This window comes from Varanus komodoensis, unplaced genomic scaffold (genome assembly GCF_004798865.1).
Source record: "Varanus komodoensis strain SLA01 unplaced genomic scaffold, ASM479886v1 scaffold33, whole genome shotgun sequence".
In the NCBI taxonomy this organism is placed as follows: Eukaryota; Metazoa; Chordata; class Lepidosauria; order Squamata; family Varanidae; genus Varanus; species Varanus komodoensis.
Genome location: NW_025335817.1, coordinates 4,870,681 through 4,884,909, shown reverse-complemented (window position 1 = coordinate 4,884,909; position 14,229 = coordinate 4,870,681). Strand labels below are relative to the sequence as shown.

At 42.3% G+C, this 14,229-nt stretch overlaps 1 protein-coding gene across 1 annotated transcript in view; it reads right to left on the bottom strand.

Moving 5' to 3' along the window:
- Positions 1–14,229, bottom strand: part of MYO5C (myosin VC) — a 43,896-nt gene that overhangs the window by 4,021 nt on the left and 25,646 nt on the right. Inside the window, exons 25-37 of the mRNA XM_044438762.1 lie at positions 13,551–13,731; positions 12,700–12,793; positions 12,500–12,563; positions 12,301–12,381; positions 11,050–11,230; positions 10,699–10,792; positions 9,086–9,149; positions 8,451–8,619; positions 8,078–8,165; positions 6,914–7,012; positions 5,518–5,672; positions 2,517–2,606; positions 1,484–1,634 (exon numbers count right to left, since the gene is read on the bottom strand). Of these exons, the coding sequence (XP_044294697.1) occupies positions 1,484–1,634; positions 2,517–2,606; positions 5,518–5,672; positions 6,914–7,012; positions 8,078–8,165; positions 8,451–8,619; positions 9,086–9,149; positions 10,699–10,792; positions 11,050–11,230; positions 12,301–12,381; positions 12,500–12,563; positions 12,700–12,793; positions 13,551–13,731 (1,511 nt within the window). The remainder of the gene's footprint in view (positions 1–1,483; positions 1,635–2,516; positions 2,607–5,517; positions 5,673–6,913; positions 7,013–8,077; positions 8,166–8,450; positions 8,620–9,085; positions 9,150–10,698; positions 10,793–11,049; positions 11,231–12,300; positions 12,382–12,499; positions 12,564–12,699; positions 12,794–13,550; positions 13,732–14,229) is intronic.

Genomic DNA, 14,229 nt, shown 5'->3' with positions numbered 1-14,229 from the left:
ACTATAGGGAAGAATACAAATATAATAAATAAAGAGACGTGGGGGCAGCTTGCACTATGCAAAGGGAACTGGCCAGTATCTTCAGCCCCCGTCCAAAGTGCCAGCTGGGGCAATTCTGACTCCTCCCCTGGTTTCACTTGCCTCACACCTTCTCCCACTGGAGGTGAGGTGGGGCAGGCTTAGCACTTGCTCTCAGTCCCAGAGGAGTGTGGTCCTGACCAAAGGGAATCCGATTGTTCCCCCTGACCTGCAGGGAGTCCGTTCCCCAGCACCTCCCCAGTCCCCGGGGCTGTGTGAGCAAAGGGGCTTTGTGAGGAACCCCAAGAGGCCATGCTGACTGGAAAACGTCCCCTGCCCAGGTAAGGTAACAAATTTATTTATTTACTTATTTATTTTTGATTCATATCCTGCCTTTTTCCTACAAAGGGCTCAAGGCAGCTGACGTCATTCTCCTCCTCCATCTTACCCCCACAACAACGACCCTGTGAGGTAGGCTGGACTGCGAGTCTGTGACTGGCCCAAAGCCACCCAGTTGGCTCCATGGATGTTTTAATAAATGAGCGGGGACTCAAACCCAGATTGTCTGAGTCCCAGCCCCATGCTCTTAACCACTACGCCACACTGGCTCTCAAATCCCCCCACCTCTGTATGACAGGGATCCCCAAGTGACCGAGCTTGGGTTTTGGGGAGCAGAGACAAACATGCTGATCTGAACTAGCCAGTAGTGAAGAGCATGCGACTGGGACTTGGACGATCTGGGTTCGAGTCCCCGCTCAGCCATGGAGCCAACTGGGTGACTTTGGGCCAGTCACAGACTCCCAGCCCAGCCCAGCCCACCTCACAGGGTTGTTGTTGTGGGGATAAAATGCAGGAGGAGATGTAAGCTGCCTTGAGCTCTTTGTAGGAAAAAGACAGGATATAAATCCATAAATAAATAAACAAACAAACAAACATACTGCAATTTGAAGCCCAGTCTTGCTCAGAGTGAAGTTTCTCTTTCCAGTTTCGCTTGCAAGATGAACAGGCCGACTTGCTCTGAAAGGAGCCGGGCCATGCAAATGGCAAAAAGACTCGGGCCCCATTCTGCTCTGGGTCTCCCGCAGAGAAGCTGCACTTTGCCAGCATTGTGTTGCGGATTATTTGTCCCCGGGCAGCTGGGGCAAAATTCACAAGTACATGCAACTTTTACGACATCACAGCAGCTCAGCCAATGGTTGTCCCAGCCAGTAACCAGTTTTTAGCCCATATAAGAGACTAATTCATATGCCTACTAATTCAGAAATAAGTCAAACAATGTTCAGTAGTGCACAGGATTACAGCCTAAGAATACACACGCACAAAAGGACACATGTACATAAACACGGATTTTTCAGACATGCATGAGGAAGCAAGAAAATAATTTACTCCTGGATATTTGGCACTCTGTAGGAGCATCAAATAATTCAGAACTGCTACTGCTTATTTTTATTTGCCGCCACCTTACCTATCATTGGCTGAATATTGTTCTCCATTACAATAATGAATTGATGATAAATACGAATGGCCAGGTCACTGAGAACCTGCCTGTATTCGGAAAGATCAAAGTGCTTCAGACTGTTCTTATTTTGCTGCGCAGTATTGTGCTTCATGAACTCCTGAAAGTCAGTTGTACAGTTATTAACATAAGACAATTAAGATTGCACATAAACTTCTGGTGTTAACCTATTACACTTCAGCTAAACTATTACCAACTATTACTATACTCAGAAGAGCAAAGGGCTATTAAGGGCTCCAGTCACAAGCACCCACACAGCCGTCTTCCACTGAGCACTAGTAAAATATTAATGGAATCATGAGCTTGCCCAAAGTATTTTAATGGAACACTCCAGCTTTCTTTTTGGGACATAGCAATTTCGGAAAACTGTTCGGAGCCTGCCAAAATGCCTTTTGTGGGGACCCAGAATGGGGAACAGACTGGGAGGGGGTAGGGATCCCCAAATTATGTCAGGTCGCTCCTGGGGGTAACAGCAGAGAGAATGCCACTCAGGTCAGGCTTAAGGCTCCTAAGCTTCAGAGAAAGGAATGAAGCTTCAGTTCCCCCATGTGTGACTGCACAGATCACCTGATCATTAAGAGGACCAACATCCCATAATAGGCAGGTGAAAGAGATGACCAAGTTACCTTAAATACTTAAAAAGAAATGAAATGCTACCTTGGCATTATTAATTTCTTCCACTGCGCTGTTTGTGATCTTCGTAAAGATTTGTCATACTTTACTTTCATCATTTTACCACATTGTTCTACTAACCAAAACGAACCGACTTTCTTATTTGAATGCATTTTGCCATTACATAGATTCACAAAGGTGTGGATTGAAAGGATGGATTTTTCAGGTCAAGTTGATTCAAATGGGCAATATATACCAGAAGAAATTGTCTCATGAATTGTATTGCAACGTTTGTTTAATTTCTATACCACCCAAGAGCCAAAGCTCTCTGGGCAGTTTGCAACAGCAAAAGTATGAAAATGATTTTTACCTCTTCTCCACTGTATTGTTTCAAGCAGTTAAGAAAATGGCATGTATTTGAGAGCCAGAAAGACAACATCTCAAAGTCTTCTACATGTTCCTAAATCAGACAATGCTTTCATTTAATATTTTACATATTGATAGAAACAGCTTAGCTCTTAGGATTTAAGTAAATGTTACATCATCTTCCCCAAACCTGACACCCTCCACCTGGGCTGAACTGCAACTTTCATTATTCTTACCCAATTCAGGAGTTGCAGTCCAACAGACTGGAGCAAACCAGATCAGAGAAGGTTGCATTTATTGATCAATTTGCTTTCTTTTCCTACAAGGAACCCAAAGCAGTTTACAGAATCCTCTTTTTCAATTTATCCTCAGAACAACTCAGGGAGATAGGTTAGGCTGAGCAACCATGATTGACCCAAAGTCTCCCAGTAGCTTTAAGGCTGAATGGGGACCAGAATCTGGATCTTCCAGGCCAGTACTGGAACCACTAAGTCACAGTGCAATTGGTATGTGTTGCAATTGCAAATGAGGGTATAAGCATAGAATTGTAGAAGAGTAGAGTTGGAAGGGGCCAAGAAGGCCATCTCGTCCAACCCCCTGCTGTTGCAGGACACCATGTTGCACCATCCCACTCAGAGGGCTGTCCAGTTTCGTTTTGAATGTCTCTAGTGTGGGAGATGAGAAGGAAGGACTCCCTGGAGAAGACCCTAATGCTGGGAACAACTGACGGCAAAAGAAGAATTTTGCCATCTGGACCCATTTCAGTCCGGCTTCAGACCCGGGTACGGTACTGAATCTGCCTTGGTCGCCCTGTACAATGACCTGTGCAGGGAGAGAGACAGGGGGAGTGTGTTCCTGTTGGTTCTCCTGGACCTCTCAGTGGCTTTCGATACCATCGACCATGGTATCCTTCTGGATAGGCTAGTGGGATTGGGGGTCAGAGGCACTGCTTTGCAGTGGTTCCGCTCCTATCTCAATAGCCGATTCCAGAAGGTGATGCTGGGGGACTATGGCTCTGCGCCATGGCAGCTATGCCATGGAGTACCACAGGGCTCCATTCTATCCCCTCTGCTATTCACCATCTACATGAAACCGCTGGGAGAGGTCATCAGGAGGTGTGGGCTGCAGAATCATCAGTACGCTGATGATACCCAGCTCTACCTCTCGTTCTCTACCAATCCAGGTGAGGCAGTGGCTGTACTGTACCGATGCCTGGCCGAGGTAATGGGCTGGATGAGGGCCAATAAACTGAAGCTCAATCCAGACAAGATGGAGGTCCTGTTGGTTGGCGGATCGGGCTTTGGAGAGGGTGAATTGAACCTAGTCCTGAATGGGGTTGCACTCCCTCTTAGGGACAAGGTCCGCAGCTTGGGAGTGCTCCTCGATCCAGAGCTTTTGCTGGAAGCTCAAGTAAAAGCGGTGGCGAGGAGCGCTTTCTTTCAGCTTCGGCTGATCCATCAGCTGAGCCCCTACCTGGAGAACAACTGCCTGGCGACAGTGACACACGCGTTGGTGACTTCCCGACTTGACTTCTGCAACGCGCTCTGCATGGGGCTGCCCTTGAAGACGGTCCAGATACTTCAATTGGTGCAGAATAGAGCTGCCAGGTTGCTGACGGGGACTGGGCATTGTTTTCATATAACCCCAGTTCTCCGTCAGCTCCACTGGCTTCCGATTGAAGTCCGGACCCAATTCAAGGTGTTGGTTATGACCTATAAAGCCCTAAATGGCTTGGGACCTGGATATCTAAAGGAACACTTGCGTCCATATATGCCCTCCCGCCCCTTGAGATCAGCAACGGATGCCCTTCTCCGGGAACCCTCCGTGAAGGATATTAGGAGGGTAAGTACCCGGAGGAGGGCTTTCTCTGCGGTGGCGCCCAATCTATGGAATGCGCTCCCCAGAGAGGTCCACCTGGTGCCGTCGTTATTTGTTTTCCGGCGCCAGGCAAAGACCTTTTTATTCAAACATTATTTTACTTGTTAATATTATTTATTTATTTATTTATTTATTTATTTATTTATTTATTTATTTATTTTATTCTTGGCCAGGTTGACTCAAATTGTATTGTTTTTATATTGTGTTTGTTTATTATTGTGAGCCGCCTTGAGGCTTCAGCAAATGGGGTGGCATAGAAGCCTCCTAAATAAATAAATAAATAAATAAATAAATAAATAAATAAATAAATAAATAAAGGGACGGCAGAGGATGAGCTGGATAGATGGAGTCACTGGGGCAGTGGGTGTGGGCTTAAGTGGACTCCAGGGGATGGTGGAGGACAGGAAGGCCTGGAGGAATGTTGTCCATGGGGCTGCAAAGGGTCAGACACGACTTCGCAACTAGCAACCAAGTGTGGCAGAGCCCACCACCTTTCCAGGCAGTATGATTGATTCTAGTAGGGAAGCCACAGTGCCTGCAGCTTTCTGGGGTAATTTTCCACCGCTTGTTCAACTCGGGCTGTCTCTGCTGAAGGTGGCGCCTCATGCCATAGCTCCCAGCCTAGCTCCAGCTCCAGCAAAGCTCCCAGCCTAGCAGCCCTCTAAGCTCAGTTTTAAAACCTGCCTCCTGACCACAAAGCCCAGTTTGGATACAGTATTTTGTGACTATGGGGTGACGTCTTCCATGTAAAATACATGATACTGCTGTGTCCTGAGTGTAATTTGTTTCTGGTGGGAATTCCTTGGGTTCTACTTTATGGAATCTCCCATAACCAAGATGGGGGGAAAGCATGGATAACAAATTGCCTCCCACACTTTCATCTACTTGGAGTTGTGAAAATCATTTCACGAGGCAGACCGTATGTCTGTCAAAACATGTTAAAACTGAGTTCAAATTTGGGGTGGCCTTAATATAATCCTAGCCACTATTTCGAGCAAAAGCACCATTGCAGTGGTACCTCTGAATTCCCATTCGAACAGAGCGTTAGTTCTTTCCTTTGAAAACACTCCATCGGATGAAGAATGCCAGCCATGTGAAAAGAAAGCCAACTGGACGCGAGTTCCTACCTTAATCACTTGTTTGATACCATTGATGCTCATGTTCATGAAAGATTTCAGCATGTCGTCATCATTCAGATAGTCTGCGTATCTCACACACATGAAGAGGATGTGAGCTGGGAGTCCCGGTATCATATTAACCACTACCCCACGAGGCTTTAGATCTGCATGTGTCCAAGAACCAAGCGATATGTTTTGTTATATAGAAAATGATTCTGCATGTCAGCCCAGTTTAAAAGCAAATGAAACTATGTTCAATTAATTTTCTTTCCCTCCCACCATTTTTTACTTTAATCTGATGCCACCATTTTAAATAAGTGTACCATGGACCCCGAAATAAGAAAGTTAACAAAACCCACTTGTTTTTTCCCTATTTCACTGTTCAGAGACCATTTATATCAAATTCTGCTCATTGATTAGTACAAATTAAATACAACTGCCCTTAGACAGTCCTACTATAAAAATGCAGAAAAACTGCCTAAGCTGAATGAAAAACTGCCAAATTACAAGTCCTTTCACAGGTAACAAAATAATTTTAAGCTACTTTAAATTTAGACAGTCTGTAAGTGTATTACAAGTAATCTTCTCTAAGAAAAAAGAAATTGTGTTAGAGAAAGCATATAAAATGTGAATTATTATTATAAAGTATATAAACATATTACTGGTGAGATTTACAGATTGAAAATGAATGGGAAATGAACTATAAAGAAGCAGAAAATTAGTTTGTGGAGGCATAAATAAATTACACCTCTCAGAAAATGAAAAGAGAGGACAGGTTTGCAGAGGCTGTTCAGTTTTGTACAAGGAGAAGGGGGTGATCATAGCTGGGGCATAATTTTTGCAGGGTCTCTGGTGAGTGGATTTGACGTTTTTGGGACTAGTTTCTGAAGGCCATTCAAAGAAAAAAAATGCTGTAAGCACAACAAGGAAAAGATTTCCATAGAGCTGGCACCAAGGGAACAATTATAGGCATGTTTAGGCAGAAAAAATCCTATACTTCCCACCACTTCTTAACACAACTATGCCTGCTGGGGAAAGTTGGAAGTTGCTAGACTTTTTGCTATCTAAACACGCATCAGACTGCACCCCAAACAGTTTAATTTCGAGCACCATTTCTAACAAATAACTTACAGGAAGAGTAAATCTGAGAAGGAAAAAGAAATTCGGGAGCCTGGAGTCTTCCAAGTGCTTAGCTTCAAGAAAGAACAGTTTGGAAAAGTTGCAGAAAAAAACAAAGATATGAGACATATTTTTCAGTGCTATTCCAAAGCAGCCTGAAACACCATAGTGACTAGTACAGTGCAGTGTTTTCAAGGAGACAGACGACAAGAAAGAAGGAAAGAAAAACTTTGATAACTATTTGGTGTTGCTTATGACTATACTTAGCTAAAATGTTACCAAGTACCAAGAATCAAATTCTGAACAATTCTTGCTTCATCTTCCTTTCTGTACTGCAACATTCCAAGATATTCTTCCATCATGGATGACGCAGGCACTTCATTGGCTGTTAAATATCAACAAATGTTTACTGCCAGAAAAAAATCCTCACTAGCATTTGACTTTGTTTTAATGTCTAAGAGACAAATCATGGTGTGACAAATAATTTACAGACATTTCTCCTGTACCAAGTACAAGACCAGCCCATTTTGGCACGGCAGCGATGGCCAACGCTACCGAGATGCTGTCACAAAACAGTTTTGGGTTTGGGTCAGCATAAAAGCGCAGACACCATGACGGCTCTCTGTGAATCACAGTCCGCAAGCCGGCATTGGTACATATGCAACGGTATTTGTGGCAATCAGGTAACCCGACTCAAGATGCGTGTTTCCTTGCCTGCCCTTTTCCTTTCTTGCTTTAGGCATAATTTAGTATCACCTGTAAAGACACTAGGGAAACAGGTGGCTCAGTGGTTTAGCTCCTGCCAACCTTGCAATTCGAAAGCATGCAAATGCAAGTAGATAAAAAGGTGGGAAGGTAACCTCGGTGCCTAGTCATGCCGCCACATGACCACGGAGACTGTCTGCGGACAAACGCTGGCTCCCTCGGCCAGGAAACGGAGATGAGCACCGCCCCCGAGAGTCAGGCATGACTGGACTTTAATGTCATGGGGAAACCTTTAGCTTTATGAAGACACTAAGTGTGCGTCTGTAAATCAGGAATTCAGATGATGTTTTGAAAATGATTTGCAACTGTGTTTTCAGGGGACTGTGGCGCGTGCTTGTTTGGTTAATGCTAACCTAGCAGTAGCACACATGAAATAGAAAGGGAGGGGAAGTTGGGTCTAGACACGGCAATGGGTGTGCCTCAGCAAAGAAAGCCACTAATTTAAAAAACATGGTGTACAGGCAAGCAGCATTGTATTTGGCCCAGATAAAGAGCAGCTTTGGCTCAAAGTCCATTCCTTCTAGCATTTGATAGCAAATCATCCCTAAAAGGATTTTAACTGACAAGGCAACAGAGTGGGAGGAACTTGTTCCTAAAAGCTCCCAAAAATTTGATTATAATGTCGGTATCCTTTTCCATATAGTATCTAATTCAAAGCTTCCAAGCATATACTACAGGCACTCACCGGTTTCTAAAGACTTTCTAAGAGTGTTGATCTGATCCTGAAGTTTCTTTATCAATCTGTCTTTCTTATCCAGCTCTTCCTCTAGATCCTGTAAAGTCCAATAGAGTTGAGGGAAAATGGTCCTTATGAATTGGCAGATCCTCATTTCATCTATTACAGAATGTTGAAGCCACTCAAGTGTATCTCTACATGCAGGATAAAATTCTAATTTCTTACTGACCAATACTAGTCATGCTAGAGAAAGTATACTATTACTTGTGCTGGACAGGAAAATCAAGATTTGAAGCACAAGGCTAGAGGGGGAAGACTTGGGCCACAGGAAAAAGCTTGCAGAGTAGAGGTTCCCATTCCCAGAAGTGCTTCCTGTCCTCACCGTATTTTCCATGGTAAGGTATGCCAGATCCTGCCGTATTTTGTCCTTGGTTTCATTCTCTCTTCCAAGTTGTTTTGCAATGTGAACATTTGCCTCCTCGAACTCTTCAAATGTGCCCATCAACTTTTCTTTTTCCTTGGTGAAAATTTCATTTTGAACTTGTAATGCTCTAAAAAGCATTAAAATGTGTTAGTTTGGGGGGCAGGGTTGTACATAAAGCAAATTCCTGTTATAACATTGTTCTACTTTCCAGCCATGTGAAGCTCATGCACACTTTCCCTTCTTGCCTTCTTTGGAAACTAGGGGCTTATGTACCCTCATTCCTTTAAAAAGGGGATGATCTGCAAAAGTCAGCATGTGACTGACCTTCATGGCAGGGAACTGAATTAATCATGATCATGTGCTAATTGCAGCCACTCAAATGGCTGTTGAAAGGAGAACGACAGGGGGTGTTTTTTAATGGTTGACCATCCTTTGAGAAGTCTGTGGCAATTTCTCACTAAAGAACCAACATATATTCATTTTAGAACTTTACTATTTGAGGTCTAGCATCCAGCTAAACTATGGTCGACATGTTTTCAGTAGTACACTAACATAAAAGTAGCAAAACTGCAAACGGATTCAATTGCTTATACCTTCTTTGTGGTCCTTCTTCTTCCATGTTTTGACGCAAGAGATCTGATATTTCTTCCATTTTCTCTTTAATAATAGGGAACATAGTGTTACTTTGCCAACCTAGACTGGAATTTTGCTGCTTTAATAGGTTAAAAACAACCTACATTCTCATATTTTGCAGGTGTGTAAGCAGGGGCTAAGAGCATTGGCCAGGAATGCTGCAGCTTCATGATTCCTGCATTGAGGAGGCTAGTCTAGATGACCTTAAAAGTTTTTTTCAACTCTAGAATTCTGTATTTCTAGAAAAGAGGCTAGAGAATTCATAATTGTGTTGTGTTGTTTTTATCTTGTGTTGTGAGCAACCCAGAGATGCTGTGGCACAACTGGGCGGCACACATATGTATTAAATAAATAAAATAATTCAAGGTCCCCCTTTATACTAACTAGAATCTTCCCTGATTATGACAAGGAAAATATGAACCCACAGCTGCCTATTAGACAGAAAGAGACAGGAGAAACAATTTTAAAATGGAAAACTATGTTGTAAAATACTCTCTATTTATATCAGTAATATGCTGGTAGCAGCAGCTTCCACAGTCCATAAAATATACAAAAATAGTATGAATTACTCAGCAAGGCTGATAATACTTTATACAAAACATCAAACAAGAAAAACATTATTTTAAAGAGCATTAAAACATGCTGCATAATATCTGCATAATATAATGTTTATTATCCAAAACAAAGGTTATATCTGAAAGCCAGCATAAACACCTTAAAGAATTTAGAATTATTTTGTTATATGCACAATAATCATCATTTCCTGATTCCTTGGCCACTTCAGCCAACTTGCAACAGCAGCCAAAATAAAAGTAGCCACTCGCTTTAGGATTCTAGATTTTTTTATCTCACCAAAATCAATAGCTGTAAGCACTTTAAGCCCTGTGATAAGGCATTCTAGGGTACAATCCTGCTATAATGTATGCATTTAATCAATTCCCTGTACAGCCAATTATATGGATTTTAACTTGTTTTATCTATGTTGTAAGCCGCCCCGAGGCTTCGGCGAATGGGGCGGCATAAAAATGTTTTAATAAATAAATAAATAAATAAAGTCATTAGAGCAAGCTACACTACTACAAGAAAAATCTCATGTCCCTGCCTCGATCTACCAAAGAACTTGAATACTAAGAAATATATACAATCGAAGCAACTTTTTATTACGTGTAATGTAAAAAGAGCAACATTGAACATACAAAAAACGGTGCCTAGAAAGCTTCATTCAGTACTGGAAGCTGCTTTAGTTGATTTGCCTGGCCAGAGGTGGACAATGGGTAGCCTTCCAGATGTGCTGGTCTACAACGTACATCGAGCCATTGGCCGGAGGGGCTAGGCTGAAGGGCAAGACATCTGGAGGGTCACCTGTAGCCCACCCTTTTTTCAGGCTATTGTTATCTCCTCTGCATAGCAGCGGCTCCCCAGGCTTGCAGATGGGCTCTTCCCCAGATTTGTCTTGGGGATTCTTTTAACCAGGGATGCCAAAGATTAAACCTGCACCACTGGTACACGCAGGATGTGCTCTGCTACTCAGCTGCAGCCTTTCTTACCAAAAGGTTCCAAAATAGGCCATTACCTTTATTCTTGGCAACTTCATCTTGAAGACAGTTTTCAAGATCCATCTTCTGCTTCTGAAGCTCAAAGATCTGCTGCTTGAGATCTGGGATCATCTTTGCAGAAAAGGAAGAAATATTCAAATACCACGGAGTCCCACCCACCTATCTTTGCTGATTTCCAAGCTTCTGTGCACCTTTCCCATGCTACAACTTTGAAATGCCCCAACTTAGAGAATGGCAGCTCCAAGCCTGTGACATGTCTGTATCTTTGGTCCCATTCCTTGCACCATTGCCGAACTGACTACCTGCAAAATTCAGAAGCAATCTGTTTCAAGAAGATGTTTCTAAGTTTCATAATGTTTAAACCTCACCATGTTTTCCGAAGTTAGTCGGGTCACTTGGAGCCGAATACTGTCGTTTATGTCATTTTCCTCCCTGAACAGCTTCTGTAAGTGGTTTATTTCTTGACTAAGATGTTCAACCTTAGAATTAAGACCTTCTATCTCCCTTTCATAGTTTTCTTTCTGTGACTGGAAATGGTTTTCCAATACTCTGTTTAAGGAACAGAATTAAACATTTAATAGTAAAATTAGTCAATATCTCTTTAAGATTAAAAAAAAATCAAAAATAAAGCATTTTGAGTACTACAAATTGAAGGGCACAGTCCTACGTATGTTTAGAGAGAAAAATGTAACTGAACCCCCAGCATTCCCCGGAGAACAGAGAGAGGAATTCTGGGAGTCGTAAGACATCTTCTGTCTGAACATGCATAGGACTGCACTTGGTTGCTTTTCTGTTTTGCTTGCATGAGAGGCAGCTGGTCAAGAAGGTTAAGATCAGTTGATTAGATCAAACTCCCAATGTTTCCAGACTAAATATCTAGTATTAAAGGAAAGAAAGGAAAACAGTGTATATAACCTAGAAACTGCTGGAAGAAAAATGTTCAGCATAAAACCTTCTGATGATAAAGAAAAGGCTTTTTCAAACACATCCCACACAACAGAATGACTATTAAACCTGCAGCTTTGTCAGCCCCTTGTTTTCTTATCAGAACATGTGAATTTTGTTTGGCTGGGTCAGGCGCTTGGCCATCCATCCTGGGACTTGCTACCATGACTGGATGCTGTTCCCCAAGGCACAGCCCAAGTGGCCTTCCAAGTTTTGTGACTGTAAGAGGGAATCTGGGTTTCTAAGGCTCTGTTTTATGAAGCTTCAGAAAAAGACAGGGTTTTCCAGGGTTCTACTTATGCATGCCGTGCGGCTCAGCCACTCAATAGCCCCTTGGCCAACAGAAGAAATTTGAACTGTGACTTTACAGATGCTGCCCCAGCCGTTTGGGGTCAAGAGTGCCAGGGCCAGTCGTCCCCTGCTTGTGTTTCCAAGCCAGGAACCCCTGAAAGCAAGAAAGCCAAATGTGGCTCCATGAAATACATGGGGCAGTCGTTTATTTGCAAGGCTGAATTTTCCAAAAACGCAGTCAGTTAAAAGCATTTCCCCACTGAGAGTATACAATCCTGGTCCACAATAGCTTCCACCAACAGCAGTCGACTATACCGATGGTTCCTTAGGATGAAGCAAAATCAAATCAAAACCCCGGCCAAATAACAGATCATGAAGCTGACCTTGTGGCTTTTTTAAGGCCTTCGTAGGCAAACCAGAGTTCCCCATCTTCATTTAAATGCTCCAAATCTTCAGGAGACAATCTATTACAAGGCAAAAGAGAAGTGGGGGAAACTATGGAGAAAATACGCCAAACGAATATGAGATTGGTAAAATAACGTTTAAAGCAGATGCCGTTAAAAGGCAGCGGAGTATCTGTACCTGCTCCTTACATCTGCAAAGTCATAGCTCTCCCGAAGCTGCCTTATGATGTCCGACATCTTGTCTGTAAATAAATGATCCCATGTGAGTGATGAGTTACCACTTCGGAAGCACCGTCATGCAGCCGCATTTCACTTCGACCGCTCACAAAATCTGAGCTGATGACCGATACACCATCGGCCCAGCCCTGTCCAAATTACCTCTCATTTCCCGCTTCTGGTACTGCAGTTGCTTCTCCAGATCCAGCTTCTGAGTCTGAATTAGTTCAATTTCTTTTTGCAGTTCGGGGATTATCTAAATTCAGCAAACATTTAAAAATGAGATACAAACCAATGGGACAAAGTGAATAGCAGAAACAAGGAGATTCTGAGACTGAGATTCTGAGTTTAAGGCATGCTTGTGTGGATTCAGAGATCCGATTTGCATGTAGCATTGGTAAATCATGGATTAACCGGAGGTTATTCCGTGACTTATGAACCCAAACAATGTAGGTTAATCAATAGCTACTTGGATACTATATTACAAATTGGGACAAACTATTCTAGCCTTCAGCTATGCACCAAAATACATGTTCCTCACTGTCTGGAGAACAAACTGGAGTATATTCCAGTTATAGAATCTATCACAACTACAGTAACTTCTTCCCTCCCCACCCACCATTGAATTCAAAATGTCTGAAAAATCATTCAAACCTTGTTTATTGTTTAGAATACATTTTATGTTTTATGATTTAATGTCCTGTATTGTGACCTGTTTCCAGCTTTTGGAACAGGATAAAAATATAAACAAAAAGGGAGATTCCCTTCGGACATTTTTCTGTACAAGGCCTGCCAGATGGAATCAGTGCAAAGTATGTGACACAGAGCGTATCCCTCAATTTACACAGTAGGATTTCCTAGTGTAGAAAGAGCCCAAAAATAGGCAACAAATACAATTACAATGTTCAATGTACAGGATTGCTTGGCATTTTTTGGTCATACTAGTAGCAAGTGTTAATTTACACCTGACTAATATTTATTAGCCCTAGCAAAAGTCTAAATAATTCCCCTACCTTTACTTGGTTCGTAAGTTCTTCTACTTCCATTTTTAATCCATCCTGAATCTGTTGTTTTTCTTGAACTTGTTTTTGGTGCTGAACATTTTCTTCTTTGAGAGATTTTATTTCTGCCTTTAGCAACTCGATTGTTTTTTCATAGTCTTGCTTCTGGTTGTGGAAACTTTTCTCAAGAATTCTGCAAAGATTCAAAAGAAATCGCAGATTTTTCTCCCCATATCTCTAGGTGCAAAAAGTGTTAATTAATAAATAGCTGGGGATCCCTGATAGTGACAATATAAGATTAGAAAATGTTCTAATTCCAGAGGGAAGAGGCTCATAAACATAATTTTGCTGTCTAGTCTACTATTTTTAAGTAACAAAAGAAGCACAGGGTGCCCTCTAGGCTCCTGAAATGTAATGACAGGCCTGAAATCTTAGCTTAATTTCTGTTTTTATTTCTGTGAATACTTATTTCTTCATCTGAGCTGTTGGAAGAACAGCACATAAATGTACTCAGACTTTCATTTAATGACATGCAGGTGGCGTATAGATTCATGAGTTGGAGAACCTGGAATCTAACACATTTACACAATCCAAAGGAATATCAAGATTCAGTTCTGCAAAATGTTTCTGCTTAATTCAGATGGAGTAGTTAACTTTCTCAGTACTGGGGCCAAACTCTTAACTTAGTAAG